This window comes from Macrotis lagotis, chromosome X, assembly GCF_037893015.1.
Source record: "Macrotis lagotis isolate mMagLag1 chromosome X, bilby.v1.9.chrom.fasta, whole genome shotgun sequence".
Classification (NCBI taxonomy): Eukaryota; Metazoa; Chordata; class Mammalia; order Peramelemorphia; family Peramelidae; genus Macrotis; species Macrotis lagotis.
The window spans coordinates 673,259,751-673,282,047 of record NC_133666.1 but is presented as its reverse complement, the minus strand read 5'-3'; the positions used below and the strand labels follow the sequence as shown (position 1 = coordinate 673,282,047).

Genomic DNA, 22,297 nt, shown 5'->3' with positions numbered 1-22,297 from the left:
CCTTTTCTTATTCTCCTTCTATCTCCACTGCCTAGGATAAAGTTTTGCATATTGGGAATTTGATGGGGAGGAGGATTAGTATGTGGATTTTGAGGAATGGGGATGGGTTTAAATCTGAAATGTCTTTTGTATATGGAGTTCCCTGTGAGGAAATTTCCTTCACTAGTGTCTGTTCTGGTAAGTTTTATCACAGTTGCCTTGTACATGCTAAGCACTTATTAAGTGCATGTTAGGTTGAATTTGAATCAATATCATCCAGTTATCTCTTTTTCCTTCTCTCCTTCTCTCTCTCTCCCTCCCTCCCTCCTCTTCCTCACTAAATCTTCATTTCCATGGACCTTCTGATTCACAGCATTTATAGGTCAGCCCTTTTTTTAAGCTGGCCTGAGAAGTTGATTAATATTTTGTTTATACTATATATGGTCTCCATCAATAAGGTCTTGGAGGGCAGGAACTGTTTCATATTTGCCTTTATATCACCAGCTCTTAGCTCAGTATGCAGACTACAGTTGCCCTTAATAAATGCCTGCTGACAGGTCTTCCCATTTGTGTCTTTAAGATTTTTAATGAAATAAACAAAAACACCAGAATATAAGAAAATGATTTTATTCCTAATTTTCAGTTCTGATACAGTTTACAAATACGCTTTTACTCTGATAATTTAGCCTTGCTACTAGCAAAGCTGCTGAACTAACACCCATAAATACAGGTCGGGAGGCGATTAACATCCACTATTGTTTCTATACATAAACTATTCTTTTAATGTCTTTTTTTGACAATTGCAAATTGACTACATAATATAGGTGGGCAAAAAAGGCAATAAGTGAGTCTTTTGAAACACTAAATGTATAATAAACACAGCGCATATTATCAACATTTACATGATTCACATCAAATTGATGACATCCTAAAACGTATTCCTTTTAAAGGATAGATTTTCAATAAAATATTACATTTCATTTAATACTCTGGTACAATACTTCATACACTGCAGGAAAATTAAAAGTAGGCCTAGTTATCAGCTTAATAAAAGATCCCTTCTCATTAGCCTTTAGTAATAAAAAGAATCACAATTATGTCATAAATAAACAGGCAAAATTAATAATTACAAGTTTTGAGGTTGAGCGTGGAAATATTTTTCAAATTAGTTTTGAGTAATAAAAAGTTATGAAAAACACTTAAACGAACTCCTAGATAGATCTGCAATCTGCCCCAAACAAAAACAAAAACAAAAGGAGCAAACATTTTAGTGAGGATACAATAACAATAAACTATATTTCTAAACTAATGCTTAAGAGGGAAAATTAAAAGTTCTGTCCAAATTAATGGCTAGAAGTCCTAAAAAGATAACCATAAATCAGGGTGACCATTTGCTATAAAACTTTTTTTTTAATTTTTGTTTTTTTTCTTACAATGCACAGTCAACGAAAACTGTACCAGGTTTGTACTGGTAAAAAATATATAATATATATAGATATATGTGTGTGTTGTGCCTCAGGAATTATTCTCTTAAAGTTCTCTTGTGGTGTAAGTAATCTATAACCAAATACTTCTAACTCAATTCCTTTTCCCATTCCACTGAAGTAGAAATAATTCATGATGTCAAATTATTTTTAAAAACACCTACTAGAATAATATCTCAAGATATAATAGGAGTCGATAAATAAGGTGAACTTAAATGGAGCTTCAAAACAGTTCATTCCAGAAACATGAATATACCCTTTTGTCACTGGAATCTCCTACTCCCTGGATACATTGTTTGTAGCAATCAACTAGTTAATTTTTATTCCATCCAAGAATGGTGGAATGAATGTGGGGAAAAGGTAGCCAATTAAGCACCACCATTTTAAACATCTGAAGTGGCTCTGGCATCCCTTTCCCCCACAGTGCAGCCCAAATTTGAGAAAATCAGAAAGGACTCAATGTGGACTTACTGTCCACAGGGGTTAAGAGTGCAGCAGGTTTCATAGTTAAATCACCTGCTTTGCTAATATGAGAAGCAAATATTGCCTCGTTACAGAAGAGCACCCATTAGGGGAACCACACTTTTAAAAAAATAACTAATTACTGACTTCACAGTGCCTCAAAAAAGTTCACAGTACGATGCCCCTGTCTCTGTACACTTGTCCCTGTGCAAATGCACACTCGCCACCAGATCTGACACGTGCTACCAACTCCCCAGCAAAAAGTTTGTCTTTTTCTTTTTTTTTTTGGTAGTGAGGGGAGGCTGGAGGAGAATGTGTGTGTGCTTAACTGGGTGCTCTGCCCTTTGTTTTCAGTAGATGAGGCTGTCCTCACATTTCTAAACAATACACACCTCTCTGTATATAGATTTTTGTTTTGTTTTGTTTGTTTTTTAAATGCTTGTTTTAACTCCTTCCCATAGAAAAAACTGAATGGTACTTGACTGTTTAACTACAACAAAATCTGAACAATAGAGTCCCCAAATTGGCTGTTGGGGACAAAGTTGTCAATTTTATGCATGGATGAGGCTCCAGTTTGAGCTCAGACATGCAGGTAATGAAGAGATGGAATAATGAGCACATGCTGGTGTGTTTGCAAGAAATGGAAATTCACCTTAGTTATGGACTCTAACAGCTAACAGGACAATCTCCTCTCCTTGTGCCAAAGCACATTTCCAACAGAATTCCTCCCTTTCTTTCTCCCTATCCTGTCTCCCCCAATCAACCACATGAAAAAGTCCATTCCTTTCAACTTGAGCAGTCTCCATGGTTTTCAGCAGGGCCACACTCTAGGGAGAAGCTTCTGGTTTGCCCTAAAAGAGCTGTTAACTCGGAACTCTTGTTGAATTCACTTGTTTCTTTTGTTTTTAATTCCAATTATCACATTCCAGACAAAGTCCCTAGCTCAAAACATAGAATCCTAGCTTCCCAACTTAAAAAGAGCCAGCTCAGTTTTGCATGATACAGAAATGACAGGATCCTCAGAATTAGGACTACAGGTGGGGTGAGGCAGGCAGCTGGCCATGGTGCAACAAGCAAGTATGGATATACCTAAACTAAAAACAGACTTTAATAAATGTGAATGTACATATTTTTGTTCCAAAAATTTACACTGTTCTTGCATGGCATGGAGCTCCTTGAGGGCAGATGCTCACACTCTCTCCCTCTCTCCTCCGTCTCCCTCTGATCTTGGCACCCAGGAGGCTATCAAAGTGCCTTGTTGCTCACTAACAAACTGTTAGTTCAAATGATAACTCATACCACATCTCATATAAACAATGTGAAGTCTTTAAGCTTTCAATGAACTCACAGGAAAACAATTTCCAAATGCGGATTACCTGCTAAAGGCATTCCAATATTTTGTCAACTCTGGTAACAAAATTCATCTGATGACTACAGAATGAATATGACTTCAAACACAATTCAGGGTCATCTGACCATCCATCCATCAACTCCTCTTGCCCCTGGGTTCTGCTATTTCCTTATTAACCACCTTTTCTAAGCTATTAACTCTGTGAGCTCTACTTGCCCATTTGCCCCGCCTCATGCTTATTCAGCATCAAGATGCTTCTTGGCTGCAAATAGTGGACTACCACTGTTCTAAAGGGTTAAAGTTGTTGATAACCAGAGGTTTGGGCATGGCCATGCTACAGCATTTTAGCAACAAAGAACCAGAGCATCAGAGAGACTGAAGACCAGAAAAGAGAGGGGCATGGTCAAAGGACAAGAGCAAGAGATGACTGACTGTGAGATCGTCATGCCCTATTAGTACCCACAGTATCCAGAGATCTAGTGGCAGAACCTGGGGGTACTGGGTAGATCCTCTGGAGAAAAGTCACAGGACAGCAAGGATGAGGGCTGAACAAGACAAGAAGATGTGGATGGCTGCCAGTGGCATTGCTGCAAAGAGTGTCCGCCTACCCTGAGGAGATCCCAGTTCCATTGAGTTCCAGTGCTCAATAATCATTCAGTGATCTGGCAGAACTAAGACACAATCTGACAATACCGTGATACTATACTTATTTAGGAAGATAAGAAAAGTTTTCATTAAATCAATGTCCCATACAGGACTTCACAAAGTCAAATGAAAGAAGTTACCTCACCATCAAGTTACAGGACAAGTTGGGTTCAGAGAGTGCAAATACTACTGATTCTACCCTACAGGCATTGACATTAATGCAACAAATACATTTGTACAATCAAATCATTGTACAAATATAAGGATATAATGCTGGTGAAAGTCTGTCCCAAAGTCAAGAGTCCAAAATACTATAATAAAGTAGAGGCAAACAAAAGAGTTTTCAAAGTGATCGTGCAATTAAAAGATGCACTTATTTCAATTCACACAAACATGGGCTTTATGCAGCCCCCACTGGCAGAAGGCCTAAATTCTCTCTCATCTCAGGCCTAGCTGCATTCACCCTAATGTAATGTAAGCCCAATCCCAAGGTCAGCCAGAGTCTCACTGCAGCCTGGGCATTCGCTCTTCTGCATGTGAAAATGACCAAACAGTCCTTCCCAAATGGCTTCAGGGAAAACCAACATGCTACCCTGGCTCTACTGAAAAGATGTTCCCACTCTTGGCGATTTGAGCCTGATCTAGTCATTGAACTGGATCCTCTCTACTTCTGAGACCCAGGAGGCTCAAAGAACAGAAACAAAACCCAACCATAGGCAAGGAACCTGAGTAGTTAGAGGGGCTCAAAAGGAAAGTCACCAGAGAAGCTTATATGTCTTTACAAATATGACCAAAAATACTTCAGCTGAAAGAAACAATGAAGAATGGTGAAACACACCTAGCAAAGAGGGATGTGGCTCTGGAAGGCACTTAAGGTAAAAGAAGGTTTGTGAAAAATCCCATTCAACGAAACAGAAACGAGTTACTGCTGGCAATACTATCCCCCATTCCTGGTGCTGATCCCTTCCTTGCCTTGCTTAAGTCAACCCTCTGTGTTCACACAGATTGACCTGAGGGGCCTGGCTCAGATCATGTATCCTTCCTTTGGATTCTGAAGTACAGATCACCTAGAGAAGTGTAAGGCCTTACTGAAAACCACAGGAGCCCCAAGCATGGGGAAAGGGCCAGCCATTATCAGCTCACAGAAGGTGTAGCAGGGCAGTTGGGGTTGAGTATCACAAAGAATCACCAGAAGCTCATAAGAGTCTTCTGTCTCTACCTATCAGTCGCTAGATGACCATGAAAGCCACAGGGATTCACCCCAGGCTGTGGCCACCTCCTGTCCCTGCTTAGGAACTGCTGCTTTTCTGCACCTAACACTGGTCATCAGCAGAAGGATTTTCTCTTGGGCATAAAGACAGTGACTCTGGTTCAAAGAAAGCCTTGTGCATGTTTTCCCAACAGAAACTCAATACTAGGCTGAGAAGTCAGCCATCTGCTAACCAAAGGAGGCATCTCCTCTCCAAAGACCACTTTCCCCTTCCACTTGGAAGTGGCCAATTGGAATGGAAATGCTCAAGTCTGTGAGCCTAACTCAGGCAATAGGACATGATTTTATCCCCTATCAGTTATAATAGATAATAATAAAAATTTGTTCCCATTTGTACTGGATATTGTTTTGACAGATTTTCCCAAATCATTGCTCCTTCAAAAAGTGCCCTTTCATGCCTCACAAAGAGAAAGAGAATAAATCTGCTCCAATTTTAAAAAAGAAAAATGCTGATAACTTGAATTTTAATCACTATCATCTGCAAAATATGGAAATGAAAATTTAATAGCTTCCTCAATTTAAAACAAAATTCTATAAAATATAACATTGTCTACATTGTAGAGATGATTTCTTCTTATTTAAAAAAAAACAAGCAATTGTAAATCAGGTATTGTTGAGAGAGAAAAACATGATCTTTATATGGTTTTGCACTTTGCTTATTAGCTGAAGTTAAACAGTCAGAATGCAAACCTTCCAAATTCTTTCTTCACATGAAAGTCCTTGCATCTTTCTTGACCTTTTGGGGGTGGGGAGGAATAGTCATATCTGGAAAGAGAAGAAAGTCAAAAATTATTTACTAATACATATCTAAAAGGTTAATGAAAATGACAAAATTTTAAAGTAAGCATGAAACTAATCATGTAGAATTCTATATTGGAAAAAGAAACTCATGGCAAACCATAACTTTCTATGTGTTATTAAGAAATACTTTTTTTCTCAACTCTCAAGATACAGACCTTCTGAAAAAGGTGTTAAGGCCAATAACAGGGTAGAATACTTTAAAATTACGTAGGCTCACTGACTCAGAACTGAAAGGGAACATAGATAATGATCGTTTAATCTAATTCCTTTGTTTTCAAGAGGGGAGAGTAATATCTAATAGAGTGCATGGGTGATCTGATCCTAGCCATGTTGTATTCAGAGGCTCTACCAGTGCCACAAAAACGGGAGCCAACACTAACTGGTTCCAAAAATATCTCAACACATCAGAAGGTTGGCTGGAGTTTTTCTTATTTAATAAGAAGGTTATCTTCTCTAATACAATAGATTTCAATAGGGATAAATGTATAGTCCTACTATACTCAGCTATACAGGGACACCTAAGGGAGAGAGCACTTTGGTTAAATGCAGGTTCAGTAAACCAGCAGTGTGGCATAGCAGTGAAAAAACCTGCTGCAATTCGAAGTGACAGCCTCCAGAAATGAGAGAAGCCCATCCCCTGGGCCCCTGAACCCCAGGACCCCCCAGGCTCTATCTGCAGCAACACCATTTTCACTTCTGGGCAGCAGACTGTGGAAGGTCACTGACAACCTGGGGCAGACCATAAAATGGCGAGTAGTAGAATGAAAGGATAAGAAATCATGTTCGGAGTCAGTTGAAGGAGCATTCTTTGCCTAGAAACTAGAAGATTTGGAAGCACAAATGGCTTGAGATATCTTGAAGAATTTGCGAGAATTTGTACTGTTTCCATGTAGAGGGGTTTCTGTGGAGACATAGATGAAAGAGTTGGAGTTGAGAAGGGGAAGTCACTTGGAAAGCTAAAGGGAAAGAGGCAAAGATCCAGAAATAAAAGCTGATACTGTCAGCCTCTCTGGAAGGCTGAGATGGTTTCCAGCTGCAAGGGTCAAGAAGAGCATTGATGAAGCAGAGGCCAACCTTGAGAGGAAAAGGTTTGGAGTCCAGGCCATCTGAGAATCAGCTAGAGAAAATCTTCAGAAGTGGGGAGGAGATCACATGCTTGATGCCCCCCACCCCATAGTAGAAGTTCATCACAGGGAAGAAAGGCTACATCAAGATCACCACTTGTTCTACTAAGTCTCAGCGAGAAAAACAAGAAACAAAAGGTGGTGTCGAGAAAAACAAGTAGGGTGGGAGACCTTGAGAGGTGGTGGGATCTCCTTCACCTGAGGACCTATGAGAAGAAGCTGCATAACAATTTGCCAGACACAATGGACAGGCAATGTTTCACAGATACAGGTTGAAAGATGAGGCTAGAGAGAGCCCATCCAATCTGGAGATGTGATTCTCTTTGTTCTACTTGGTCCCAGACTTCAGAACTACAAGCCATAGGTCAAAGTCACAGAAAGACAAACTTCAGCTCAACAGAAGAACAAGGTCCTTATACAAGAGCCACCTGAAGGAGGAACAGGCTGCCTCAAGAGGCAGTGGGTGCCCAACATTTGAGGTGTTCCAGTAAAGGAAAGATAAACACTTGTTGGGCATACTCACTAATAAAAATAGCTTAGAATGAGGTCAACTCTGAGATTCTTTTCCCAGGATCACTCAACTGCTCTAGGGCAGAGCAAGTTAGAGCTTTTCCCTCCTAGGGGGAAGGTTCCTCTTTCCACAAGCTCCATAGTATCCTCACAGGCTATGTTCTAGGCCACAATGGCAACCCTTACCAAGCAATTCAGAAATTCCCAAGAGAGATATTAAGTTACCTTCAAAGAATGAACTCTGCCTTTTGATTTATTACTGAGTGGAATTGTGAATTGGCTGTCAAACTAATCTACACTGGCAAATGTTTCATTCAGACAGAACTAGCTTATGAAAGTTTTGGTTTTGGGGTTTTTTTTTGCAAGACAATGGAGTTAAGTGACTTGCTCAAGGTCACACAGCTAAGTATTAAGTGTCTGAGGCTGGACTTGAACTCAGGTCCTCCTGACTCCAGGGCCGGTGCTCTATCCACTGTGCCACCTAGCTGCACCTTGTGAAAGTTTTTAATGCAACTTTAACATGGACACACTTTAAGCAAATAGTCACAAATGTTCATCTTGAAAAAAATGAAACCTCCCACAAAAGATATTGACTAGTAATCGATTACGGCAATCAAAGATTCTGAATGTCATTACCCAGCTCTGAGCTGAAACCTTGGCAGGTCTTCTCATCTAAAACTCTTCTGCTGCTGCACCAATCCCACATTTTCATAGACTCTAGCACTATCTTCTCTCATTCTGAAAAAGAGATTTACAAAAATGCAAACCAAGCAGAAGAAGGTTATCTTGTTAGACTGTCACTAACTAGAATGTCAAGAACTTCGGCTACTTGAAAACGTTGTGCCAAGACTTTCAGATCTGAAATTGCTAAGTCAGTCCAAGAGAAAGAAGTCGCTTGGAAGTGTCCTGCCAAGGAGACCTGCATCCTGTCTCTGCTACTCATCAATAAAGAAATCCACTGAAAAAAACAAGCTCTTAAGTGGGATTTTTTCAAAAAGGCCAAAAAAAAGGAGGGAGAGGAAAGAGAAGGAAGCAGCAGCCACCTGCTAGAAGAAAACACATCTGGGACATGATGTGTCGTTTAAGGATTAAATTAGAAACACACATAAGATTACTCACCTTACATGTAGTCTTAAAGCATTTGTATGGAACATTAATGACAGAACATACCCATAGTCTACAATGATATATAAACAACAACCCAGAAAAAATACAGAAATAAAAGATCAGAGGGGGATAACAAAGGCAAATACGATTTGTTGTTATTTTTGTTAAAATTATTACAAAGAAATTATAACTGATGGGATTTGTGACTTTATAGAGATCAATTTTGTTTTGTATTTCAGTGTTTGTTTTTGTTGTGCTGTCAAGTTTAAAATAAATAAATGAGTGAGTGAACAAATACACAAATAGATAAAGGAATAAACAAATGAATGGATGAATAAACAAACAAATATCTGAAAGGTCAAAGGCAGAAAGGATTTGAAAATACAAACCAGTAAGAAACAGCCAATAGAAGTCTTATGAAAATTCACCTAAAGAGGCAAATGTAACATAAGCTTCTTGTGGCTGTTAACAGAAGTGTTCTCAAAAGCATCTAAGCTTAATTTTGTGGATAAGGTCCCAAAACTCATCTATCAAATCAACTAGAAGCAAATCTGTAGTTTAACTCTATGGTGAAAAGCTAAGGGTTCACTTTTTCAACTGGTTTCTAAAATACTTCTCTCCCCCCCCACCAAAAAAAAAGTAAAGGAGAATGATAACCAGCACATATTACCCTTGGGAACGAAAAGATATATAAACCTAATTTGGTACTTTGCTAGGCTCCACAAACATGGCTTTGATATATTAATAACCCCAAGGGAAGGCAACAGTCAGCAAGCCATCAGTTAAATAAACCAGCTAAGACTTTGAGAAGTATTAACAAGGCACAAGCTTCTAATTTGCTAATTGCTAATGGACATTATTAGCTGGCTGATTAGCCACAGTATATGTCCATGGAAATCTTAGGCTGCAAAGAGAGCAATTTTACAGGTTTTTCTGGGTAAAACACCAATTCCCTCCCTCCACTTCCCTACTTACTCTGGACAGGTTGGAGTTGGGGTGCAGGGGGGAAGAGGACTTTGATCTCCACATGTCTGGTCCGCTAGAGAATATTTAATGTTTGTATATTCATGCCCTTTTCTCTTACTTTTCTGAAAAACAGCAAAGATAAAACATTTTATGTTTCAAGAAGGTCTGAAAAAAGAAGACATTTTAATGAAGAAGTCTAAAATCTTGTTCTTTAGATGGTCAAACAACTGGTGAACATTCAAGAAACTTAAGACACTGCCATAAAGCAGAGTGGATAAAAATTCATCTTTTCAACTACAATGTATAATCTGAACCTTCTTGGGATTCAAATGTGTCCTTTCAAACCCCATAGAATTTTAGAGCAAGATGAAATCATGTGTAACAACTTCAGCCTAGCTCAGACCAAACCTCCTAAGGGAGGAAAGAATTCCCATAAACACTATTTCATGGCTCCTTTGCAGGACAGCTGTGTGTGTGTCTTCCGTACACAATTGGAAGAGACACTGAACCCCCAGTAGAAATGGCTCCACAGTCCCAGTAGCCCCAGGCCTGAGCAGTGAAGCCCTAGGAATGATACAAGGAGACATGGCAGGTTTACACAGACACCCGCCTGACAGTGTCCCCTCCACATTGTTCCTCACTGGTATGGGGGCCCTTTGGACCCCTCGATACTGCAAAGCTGGCTCTGAAAAATCTCCCGAAAGCATGTCATCTCAGCTCATCCATAAGCTGAGCCACAATGGTAGCAAAGCTCTAAGAAATAACTTGTATCCCACTTACCTGAAAATGAAATGCACCTCTGAGAGAAAGAGCAGATAAAAATTAAGAATCCCTCCCCATTTATGCCAATACCATTGACCTCATCAAATATGGATAACATCAGGCAATGTCTCTTTCAAGCTGGGAGCAGTCTTACAGAAACATTCACTATCGAGGATTTGCAGAATTTTTGCCCTAATTATAAAATCATCCTTGACCCAAATAGCACTGACCATCACTGAAATGACGTGGATGCACTATGGACACAGAGTTGGCCTTGGGGCCAGGAAGCCCTGATTCCCTGATCCTGGCTGGCTACATCACTCAACTCCCAAGGCTCTAGGCACTGCCATGAAGGTATAGACCTGCACTAGGAGGCAGCGGGGGAAGAAGGAAGGACTAGTCCTTCTCTTGGTCCTTAGTCTCTATCCAAACCACCCACCCTCCATACAGAACAGGCTAAGTTTATAAGAAGCTAATACCACCCATTCCTCATTAAATCCCTACACTAATAACACACACAGCCACACACACACACACACACACACACACACACACACCTATCCCCCCAGGCAGAGACATGAAGACACTGGGAAGCAGAGGACCCAAAATGGGAAGACTATGCAAGCTCAAACAAGAAAGGACTGTGTCACACTACAATGGCTCTAGCACCATTGTCTCTAATGTGGCCATTTCCTCCACCAATATATCTAATACCCAGCAGGGGCCCATGTTGGACAATGTCTGAATAACAAAGGAGAACCTGGTAGGGCAGTCCATCAGCTATCCCTCACTCATAGTACATGGTCAGTCCCTACTTCTTCCTAGTCCTGCATCTCTCTGCTGAAAGCCCTTCCTCACTGATTTCCCATAATCTCTTATTTTTAATGTTCTGAGATCTGCCCAAACTCAACATTTGGGTGGACTGGTCCTAACAACTGCAAATACAGTCAGGGCAGCCAAGTGCAAGAAGGTCCTCCACTGTAGTTCTCAAGGCAGGGAAGGGTTTCAGAAGCTGAACAAGCCCAGTCTGATGACATGATGACATCATGGAACCATGAAGGACAGAACTATCACAATCCTTGAGCTGGAATTTCTTATCTTATGGATTTATGTGGAAATAAACCCCAGGGACAGTTTTATCTAATAATACCTGCTTTTATTTACATGTTCCTTTCGCTGGCAGTAAGTATATAGGTGCCAAAGGGCATCTTATGGATCAGTATTATTGGAGTAAGGAGAGAATCCAAAGAAAGCAAAGGTCACAGATTAAAAGCCCTTGTAAGTCAGGGTTAGGGATGGCCTTCAGTCCTCTCAATGGGCACAGATCATGATGATTAGTTCTAGCTAATTACCTTGCAAATGTCAGTCATTGCTTATGAGGCACCCTCAAGGGAGATATTTGATTGGTTCTAATATCCAGTACAACCACCAGATAAATGGCAAAAAGATTGATTACACTCTATGGATGATGAAGTGACATCCCTGTATACACTTGTATTCAAAGGATGGCACATTTCAACATATGTTAGCAACAAACAAAAAAAAAATTACATTCACTCAAGTAACTTGCATGAAAATAACCCAAGAACCTCTGAATCTAGAAATGTTAGCACTGAAATCTCAGCCTGTCTAATAAGAAGTCTTCTACAAAAGATAGAACATATAAAAATGACAAAATGAATTCGTTCCATTAACTCCTCGAGATCAAGAGAAATCTTTTTTGCACTGAAATAACTATAAAAGAGGACAATTTTTCAAATTAAGAGGAATCTAAATGGAATAGGAATGACTGTAGTGACTCAAAACATCTAGAGCTCTAATTGAACAGCTTCCTAGAACTTTTGGAGCAACTTGGGTTCAACCACAGATGGAGCTGATTGATGGGGAGCTGGCTTGGCTCGCTGGGGACTCTTGACAGTAAAATGGAGTCCCTCTGTTTCACTGACTCTCTGAAACACTATAAGAAAAATTCCAGATGAAATTTAAAATTTTTCCATTAACAGCTTCAGAGAGGAATGTGCTTTGGGAGACTGGGAAGCAACCTGAAACTGAGTCTTCCCTCCACCAGATTTCTTTTGACAGTAGGATTTCCCAAACTTTTGAAAATCTGTAGGAATTCAATTGCCTCACCAACTGTTTTGTAGCCAAGACTTTCAGTTGGTTAGGAAAAGAGACAAGCCTCTGAAATCATCTGTAATACACATACAGAGACAGAGATGGAGCTCTCTCTGTTTCTAGGTCTCTGTCTCTCACATACACACACATACTCTCTCTCCCCCCTTTCCTCCCTTCCTCAGTCCCTCTCTCTCCATCTCCTCTATATCTCTGTCCCTCTGTATATGTGTATACACATATCTATATATATAGAGATATCTCTAGCTCTTTATCTTTCCATGTGGGGTAAATCTAGGTTCTTTCATCTCTAATTCTTCAAAAGAATCATTGTCTAGGTTTTCTCTCAATTTTCTCCTCAACCCACCCCCAAGAAGCCACCAACATGAATCTCTGCATAGTGAGAAAAATGAAAATGAAAACCACATGTCCACATTAAAAACAACTGAGAAAGTTGTCCAAAATACTATGTGTCCAAATGTCAAGAAACAAAGAAAAAATGATGGCTAAGTTATAAGGTGGATAGAGCAGAAGTACAATTCAACGAAGAGTAAATGCCTACTACCTGAAAAACCTTATGCTGAAACTGAAATAAAACAGTCCCATGTCCAAGGAGTTTACACTTAAAATTATTTTTACTAAATTAAACTAACTGAATTACTAACTAGATAACTAAATTAATTTTTTATTCTGTGTGAAAAAAAAATAACATTATCTACACTGACTTAGCACTTCAAACAGCTAGGAATAGAACTGAGGTACCAGGAAAGAAGAATTCCCACATTCATTAAAACAAAAGATTTTTTTTAACTCCTCAGAAATCCTGGCATACGTAATGAATAACATCACCAATTGATAGACGAGGTCTCTAAGTTTATCAACTTCATACATCTAAGACTAAATTCAAACTTCTAAAAAAAAAATCTCAATTGTCTTGGCCAGATTTTCCTCTCCTAGCCCAGCCCTCCTCCACCTCCCCTTTACCATGAGAATGGGAAGGTCATGAGCTCAGGGCTGACCTTCGTGTTGATTTGTGCTCTCAATGCTAGCACAGTGTTGAGCAGATAGTCTCCTCATCAACAAGCATTCAGTAAAGTGCCTCTTATGTGCTGGTCACTCTGCTAGCACTAAGGATACAAAGGCAAAAACAGGGACCAAGTCCAGAAGGGGCCCATAAAGATGCAAACCCCTGGGACATGGAAGTCATGGACAGTGTAAGTAGAGCATTTTTAAAACGTTCTCTTTTTTAATTTGAATTAAGACAAAAATATGAGGGCTTTTCAAAGCTAGAAGGGCCCTTGGATGCCGCCCAGTCGTCCAACCTCATCTTTGGACAGAGAAAAGTTGGTGCCCAGGAAAGCTGGATACTTTGGCCAGAGGCCCAACAGTGCCAACCAGCAGAGGTTGAATTCAGTGCCAGCTCACAGCCCTCCAAACAAAAGAAGCACCTCAACTTTCTCAACTTGGGATCATTTATTCCCAAAGATTTAAGGAAAAAAGAACTGGAAAAAACAAACCTTAAAACCTATCTCTGAACTGGCCTTGGCTGACATCTTACACACACAGTATTTCATCGATGCCACATAAGATCCTGAGATCTGCTGCCAACAAACAGGCTTTGGGTTCTGGCTTCAGAGCCCTGGCAACACGGTTGCTATCTCACTATCCTAGAACTCATTTGATGCAGCCCCCATTACCCACAGCTTCAAGCTGTGGCCTAGATCTTTGGAAAGCAATCATAGTAATACCAACAAACCACTTTGTTGTTTCGACATCAGCAGCAACAGCTATGCTACTAAGAACAAAATAAGCCATTCTACTTATTTTCCTCATCTCAACATAATCCTAATTAACTCAGCTTTGGGTGTGATATGAATAGCTTCTAGATGGAGAAATTCCAATTTCAAATTCTCCTTTTATTACCCAGATCTTATTAAAACTGAAATTTCACTACTTCCAGCTACTAAAAACTGGCTATCCCAAAATCTGAACAACATCAGTGACCAAACTGAGGCTCACAAATAGAAATGGGAGAATGGGCTCCAGACCATGACAGGAATGGTCCAAGAACACAGGGCCCTGAGCTTTAAGTATGACTCTTCCCTAAGTTCATGGCCCAAGGAGAACCAGAACCTTCCTGTGCAGCCATTTCTGTATCCTTCTTCCTGCTAGGAGATCAAGCGGCAAGTTCACTGCAGCTCCTCCTAAGTGTCAGGTGCTGCATGATTCTTTCACACATGCTTCCTCAGAGACATCCTCCTGGGCACTGACTCCTCACTCAGAAGGAGGTGAGTGTGTACGGTCTGAAGAAGGGCCTGCACTGGGCAGCAGGGTCCCAGGCCACAGCAGGTATCTCCTCAAATCACTAAAGATCAGATGAGAAAATGCAGCATATGAAGGTGACTGAAGATTTAGGTAAGACTCATACCTGCTCCTCCTCAATTCTGCGCTGTAGCGTTTCTATATAATGCTGCACAGCCATGTAGATAAATCTGTACTGGGCTTCTGTCTGGACCATCCCTGACCTTTGGGATCTCACCATCTGAATGGTTTTGGGAACATCAATATCACAATCCACACCTAGAAGAAAACAAACAGCAGAGCTGATCCCTTGTCTCACAAACACACAGAGAGGCCTCTGCACACACACAATTGACACTCAGCATTGACTGATGTGCAGTGACATCACAGGTCCCCAAGGATTCGCAGTCAAGAATCATTCATTTCCAAACACCACAAAACAGTGTGTGAATGGCCATTCAAGGTCCCAGTCAAGGGGGGTGGGTTGAACTGGGGTTGAGCACCCCAGTGCTCAGGTTCAATCTTCGGTTTAGGCTCTGCCAATGATCCCTGGCACTCTTGCCACCAGTTAGAATCACTGTGGAAAGATACAAGGATGGTGGTCCCATTGAAATCCACTCCTACTGATAAGGTCACTTGATCTCTCCCCAGGAATTTGAGCTGCTTACCCTGAAGTCAACTTACCTTTCTCTCTGATAATGTCAATAAGGATGTCAATCACAATGAAAGTGCCTGTCCTGCCAATCCCAGCACTGTGGGGGAAGAAGACAAAAAGCTGTTCATTTTTCTTCCAGTCACAGCAAAGTCCTTCAAGGGATGGACATGGTACCCCTAGTGGATGTGTGTGTGTGTTGTGTGCACACACACATAAGCACACATGGTGTTGGGGAGATGTGCAAAACAAGAAAGAAATGGACATTAAGTCAAATGTTGTGGGAAGGGGGATTATTTTTAACAAGGCATATTTTAATTAAGTTGTGCAAATAACTAAAGTTAAGTGACCTCCCACACATCTACTTGCCCACTGTGCAAATATAATTTACAAAAATAAAGTCTCTTCCTGACACACACAGCTTAACCCAAATATGGGATTTGATACATTTGTGGGCACCAATGTGAAGGCAGGAGGCATGAGATTGTAGCTCCAACTAAAGCCCTGCAAGGGAGTGTGGTCCATGGCTATTTAAAGCAATCAATACTAGCTTGGGGGCGAAGAGAAATTTCTTTCCACCTTAAAAGGGATCAGAACTACAATCAAATCAGAGTCTAAAATCCCACACACACAAAAAAAGAAACTAGAACAAGCCCATAACTCCTTCAAGCCAGGGATGTGTCTTACCCTTTTTTCTTTTTTTAATTATTGCAATACCACACCCAGCCCGAGCTTCAGACCTCAGCTTACAATAGCCATTCAATAAATATTTGCTGACTGAAATCACTAAGACTCAGGTGACAAAAGTCCTCTTCTCATACTGTTTATCCAGATTTTCTACAAAAGCTTATGCTTTTCCTCTAAGATTTGGAAGGTCGGCAATGGGCCCAGTAGGTAGCCTCCACTCCTGCTTGCAGAGATGAAGATGTTCTGTCCCCAGGCTCCCACCAGAGCTCTTCCCTGAGCTGGACCATTACCTGCAATGCACCACCACTGGGCCTGCGTCAGGGATGCTCTCCTGCTTGTGATGGACCTCTTCTAAAAAGTCCAGAACTCCTCCAGGATCGGTGGGCACGCCGTGATCAGGCCAGGTTCTAAAATGATACTGCCACACTGTTCTCTCTGTGTTCCCCTGAAGTAGAGCCAAGAAGCAGCAGGAAAGAATTAAATACTCCAAGGGGGACAACTCTCCTAAATCAGGAACAATCAGGGATACTAAATGATCCAAAGAAACTGGCATTTAAGATGACAAAATTTCCACAAAAAGAGCTGAAGTTATCATCTCTGGGGCCTTTTAAGATGGTTTTTCAGTGAAGCTAGGTGGCTCTCCCAGCCCTAGAGTCAGGAGGACCTGAGCTGAAATTCGGCCTCAGACACTTAATAATTAATTGCCTAGTTGTGTGACCTTGGGCAAGTCACTTGAGCCCACTGCCTTACAAAAAAAAATGAAAAAAAAGAGTTTTTCTATAGCTGACCTTGGACCCAGTCTTTTTAAAATCAACTTCATACAAGAGCCATCATTTTTGTGGGTAAGCTTTGTTAATCTGGGTAATAAGTCTTCTAGAATAAGGGAGCCCCCCCCCCATCCTGGGAATTCTTTAAGTAGAAGCCAAATGGCCTCCTGATATGGCCAATGGACTAGGGAAGAGGAAGAGCTCCCATCTATGGGGCACAGCGAGCTTTGTAAGAATACTGCCTACATTCTTGCATTCTTGCATTGGATCAGACAGGACCCTATGACAAACCTACTCACGTAATCCATGGAGAACACTCTGCCAGGTTTCAAGCTCTATGTAAATGGGAGCTGCTCAGAAGGACTGAGTTCCAGCATTCACAGTCTCGCACAAATTGCCCGCAAACTCCCTGTTCACCCTTACCTCATATTAGTTCAGTAACACACTGTCAAGTTACAAACTGGACCTGAATTTTGGGTCTTTCATCATCCCCTTCACAAGGAATCTCTTGATCTCTTTCTCTTTCTTCAAGACCCAAAGCACCAGCACTTCCTCCATGAAGTATACACCATAAATTTTCTCTCTCCTCTTTATTCAATTCAAAAAACATTTATTAAACCTCTGTTATGTGGAGGAACAGTTTAGGCACAGGACTGAAACAGTCCTGGTCTTCAAGGAGCTTACTTCCTCCTGCCCAGCATAAGGAAAACAAGACAGGAAAGGAAAGAAGGCTAGTAAACAGCACCTGTCTTAGTCCTCTCCTTTGTCCTCTTTTTACTCTCCATCATGTCATGGGATCTAAATTTAAAGCTGGAGGAGCCCTAAGAGGTCATCCAGTCCAATCCCACAGAAGAAACAGGCATGTTGATCTGTGTAGTTGTCCTTCCTCCTGTCAGTCTATCAATTCCCTGCTATCCTCATCTTTGAAATCCTGGCCTCAAGGAGTTGACATAATACAGGGGGGAAAAAAGGAAGGATCTAGGATTTTTGTCAAGAGGGAGAAAACCATTCCAGGCATTCCATCCTACGGTAAAAATTACAGCCCACTGCTAACCTAGAGAGAAGGTGGTGGGCTTTTTACCCAGAGTCATACAGGAAAGTGTCCAGAGACAAAACATGGCCCCAGGTCTTCCTACCTTGAGGCCAGTAGTCTATCTGCTAAGCCCAGTCCTCTGCCTTACATACAGCTGGTATTAATGTTGGTTGAACTGTTCTCTCATCCATGAATAGTTCATAAGAACTCTAGACCTTAAGGGTGGGAGATAATTTTCTCTAAACTTTTTGTTTTACAGATTTAAAAGGTTAGGCCAAGTGACTTTGGCAAGGTCACTGATTACAATAACAAAGCTGAGAGATGACTTCGGCTCCTTAGCCTCTGAGTCTAAGGACCTCTCATCTACATTCCAGCTACCCAGATTCCAATGACTGAAATAAGGCAAGCCTCTGATCTCTCCCTACACCATCTTGAGCTAGGGATAGGACAGAGAAGTGCCTCTGAACCTCAGTTTCCTCCCATAGAAATACAAAGTTAATAATATATGAAAGCACCTAGAAAGACTTAGAAGCTCAGAACACCAGCTGAGATAATAATGCTGCTAATGCTGATGAAAGAAAAACTCCATCTGCATGTGGTAAAACAAGTCTTTTCTTCTAAATGCTGCTGAGAGACAGAAGATAACATCAAGACTGGCAGACTGGTTGCTAGCATAAAACTGAACTTGTATTCCCTAACTGAATTTTCCTCACATTTCTACCCCAAAACTAAGTAAACAACCCCCCTGCCCCCCCAATTGACTGTGTTTCTTCAGGGTGTTAGAGAATCATATCAATTCATGCCAAGACAGTATGATTGTACAGGTCCTATAAGGTTTAAACTAAAGTCAAAATCATTCCATTTGGATCAGATCCTCCACCAAAAGGAAAATGTATGAGGAAACCTCTTCTCTTTAGCCCATGAGGCTTCCATCTAGAAATTCCTCCACCTGCAGCTGCCAAAGACCCAACAGTCTCTCCATGTACTTACTTGTCCAACCTTGGAGAGTTTAAGCTCTCGGAGCGTATAGTCATGAGCAGCACTTTCTTTAACATTCCTAACGCGCATGGCCCCATACTCCTTTAGAGCATATTCATCAGGCCAGTACTTGACACATTTGCTCTGGAAAGAATCAAAAATGAATTAGTCCCTATAAATCATGAAGTCAAAATGGAAATATTCAGAAAATGGATCTCTTGATAGTAACCTGGTTGAAGCTTTTAAAGCAAATCAAGACTCAAGTCTGGCATCTGAAACACTGTTAAACAAAAAAAAAAAAAAAAAAAACCCTAAACTTTTCAAAGGGAAGGAAAATTCAACTCAATTTTAAAAGTTATGAAGCCTTATCTGTGGCACTGAACTACTCTTTGAAAACAGATACAGCATCATCCATGCTCTGAGCTTACTTAAAATGAGAAAATTCATCAAGGTGCAAGCAAAAGCCTATAATATAAAGGAGGATGTGATAAAGGGAAGGATGCATTCCAAGTAAAGCAGAGAGACCACTTTCGGTTGGGAGCAAGTGTCTGGGGAGGACAGCAATGCTTGGAGTGGTGAAGGACAAGAGGAATGGGGGGAGGGAGGATCCATTCTAGAACAGGGTTCCTGCTGTTGGAACACTGCAATATGTAAGGGGAGTAACCACTGAAAGCTCATTTCTTTGGGTTAAGAGTGTGACTCAGTGTTGCTCATCTGCATGTAACAAGAACTCTGGAATGAATCCAGGACAATGCACCTTGTTTGCATGTACAGAAAAGACAAGACAGACCAAAAGGAGAGATAGACAAACAGGATAACCGCTAAATCTATTACAAACATTAAAGTAAAAGCAGGCTGTAATGAACAGGTTCTAGAAGCCGGGGACATCAGAGAGCCACAGACGGCTGGGCCTTGAGTCAGAACTCCCTGAATTCCAATCTGGCTTCAGACACGTACTAGTTGTGTGGCTCTGGACAAGTCACTTCATCCTGTTTCCCTCACTTTTCTCATCAGTTAAAATAAGCTGAAGAAGGAAATGGCAATTCCCTCCAGTATCTCTGACAAGAAAACCCCAAATGAGCTCACAAAGAGCTAGACACAACTGAAAATGACTGAACAATAATAAAATAATAGATTCAGTCTCGTGAACAAGTTGTTTTTTTTTTTGGACTGTACTGGAAATGAAAATGGTTATTTTACTGGTAACTTAAGTTCAAAATTTTTAAAATATAACTTTGAAGGGCAGCTAGGTGGTGCAGTGGATAGAGCACTGGCCCTGGAGTCAGGAGTACCTGGGTTCAAATCCGGCCTCAGACACTTAATAATTACCTAGCTGTGTGGCCTTGGGCAAGCCACTTAACCCCACCGCCTTGCAAAAAACAAAAAACAAAAAAAAAAACCTCTAAAAGATAAATATATAACTTTTATTAACCACTCCAAAGGTTAAACTGAAAAGAAAAACTGGAGAACACCGACATTAGTAGCTTGAAAAATATGAACAGCTTATGATTATGAGACAAATTTATTTTACCTACAGTGTAGTGATGGAAGACAAGCAAGTGGTTACTAAGGGAAGGTGAGCTGCCCCCGGAGTGGACCCTGCTGATAAACCAGAAGACAGACTAGTAAAGCAAAGACTTCAAAGACATGATAAAGACAGGCTAGAACTTGGCCAAGTACAAGTTGAGGTATTTTTTTTCTCTCTCTACTGCTACCTGCTTCTAAGGAATGGAGACGTTATATTTTGGTCTTTACTGCTACCTACTGCTCAGCACAGAAAGAAAGAAGATACTTTCTGCCTTGGCACTGGATAGTAAGAGGTAGAGAAGAAAATCTTAGTAAGTAGAAGCAAAATTAGACTTTGCCAATATTAGAACAAAAGTCAATTGAGATGCTACTGAAGAGTAAAAGCCCAGAAGAGGAGAATCAAAGAGATTGTAAGTCAATTTGCCCAACTGAGGTGCCATTACTGGTGAATGATTAATCCACCACAGTTTGGAACAGCTCAGCTAAGCAAAAGCATCTATATAAAAGCATAATATTTTTATGGAAAGCAGAAGATAATAAACTCCACAATTTCAGAGTTATGAGTTGATTTGGCAACATATTTGCTCCATACATGTCCTCTATTATACCTACTATCCACACAGTCACAAAATGCAATGATGAGAGACTATGATGTTTATGAGATGATATGTAAATATTATATTCTTGCTTTGTATTTTCAGTAAATGTTTAAGACAAAGTATTAGTAATTGATTTGTTAATGGAAAATATACTGAAGGGGGCTCAGAACACACAGTTTTAGGCCAAATAAATATCCCACAAGAATTATCCTGAGAATGTGAAAATATTGAATCTTGGCAGGTTAACTGGCTTTCTGGGAATCACGCATCCACCAGATAAAGAGGTAAAGCTGCTCAGAGAGTAAATGAGGAGAGAAAGGAGGGCACACTGAACAAGGCACATCATGAAAAGAAACAGTTTATAAAAGCTGGATATGTCAAGAAGAATTTTAATTTATCCAGTAGACAATGAGGAATACTAAAGGTTTTGGAATAGTGGACTGATGATCACAGTAATGCAGTTAGAAAATTACTCTATCAGAGGCGTGAAGAGCAGGTTGAGAAAGGATAGAATGGAGACAGAGGAATCAATTAGGAAAGATAATTTAAGCAAAAAATAGACGTGTGAGTCTGAACTAGGATAGTGTAATGTAGAAAAAAGATGGATAGGAGAAATATTTTGAACAAAGATCTTTTATAAAGGTTTCATTTCCAAGACACATAAGGAACTAATTCAAAATTATAAAAATAAGAGCCATTCTCCAATTAATAAGTAGTAAAAGGATGTAAGTAGGAAGTTCTCAAAGAAGTTAAACAAGCTATCAAGTGTCATATTTTTAAAATGTTCCCAATAATAATTAAAGAAGCAAATTAAAGCAACTCGGTTCTACCTCACACACATCAGTGTGACAAAAATAAAAAAAAAGGAAAAGGCTCATTGCTGGAGAGGATGCAGGAAGACAGCACACAAATACACTGTTGGTGGAGCTATATGTTGGTCCAGACATTCAGGAAAACAACTTGAAATCATTCCTCAAAAGTGATTAAACTGTGGAGTCAATCTTCAATATTTGTGTACTTAATTTTCACAACTTCAAGTATTCCCAAGATTTCATTAGCAATCTCATTTTCACCTTTACACTGGCAAACACGTGTGTTGGTGGTCATGCACAGTAGAGAAAAAGACATGATGCAGGCACATTTATATCCACAAAAAGATGTAAAGTATTCATAAAAGTGT

General features: G+C 40.4%; 1 protein-coding gene across 5 annotated transcripts in view; it reads right to left on the bottom strand.

Moving 5' to 3' along the window:
- Positions 1 to 590: 590 nt before the first annotated feature.
- The window catches only part of PTPN11 (protein tyrosine phosphatase non-receptor type 11), a 69,628-nt gene continuing 47,921 nt past the window's right edge, over positions 591 to 22,297 (bottom strand). For 2 of the 5 annotated variants that reach the window (XM_074205784.1, XM_074205789.1), the window contains 6 exons: positions 19,004 to 19,135; positions 16,504 to 16,670; positions 15,559 to 15,626; positions 15,002 to 15,153; positions 9,709 to 9,821; positions 591 to 5,956 (listed from right to left, as the gene is read on the bottom strand). In XM_074205784.1, the coding sequence (XP_074061885.1) occupies positions 5,869 to 5,956; positions 9,709 to 9,821; positions 15,002 to 15,153; positions 15,559 to 15,626; positions 16,504 to 16,670; positions 19,004 to 19,135 (720 nt within the window). In that variant the 3' untranslated portion in view covers positions 591 to 5,868. Of the gene's footprint in view, positions 5,957 to 8,262; positions 8,365 to 9,708; positions 9,822 to 15,001; positions 15,154 to 15,558; positions 15,627 to 16,503; positions 16,671 to 19,003; positions 19,136 to 22,297 lie in introns of all 5 variants that reach the window. The other 3 variants (XM_074205786.1, XM_074205788.1, XM_074205785.1) reach the window with 3 other exon arrangements.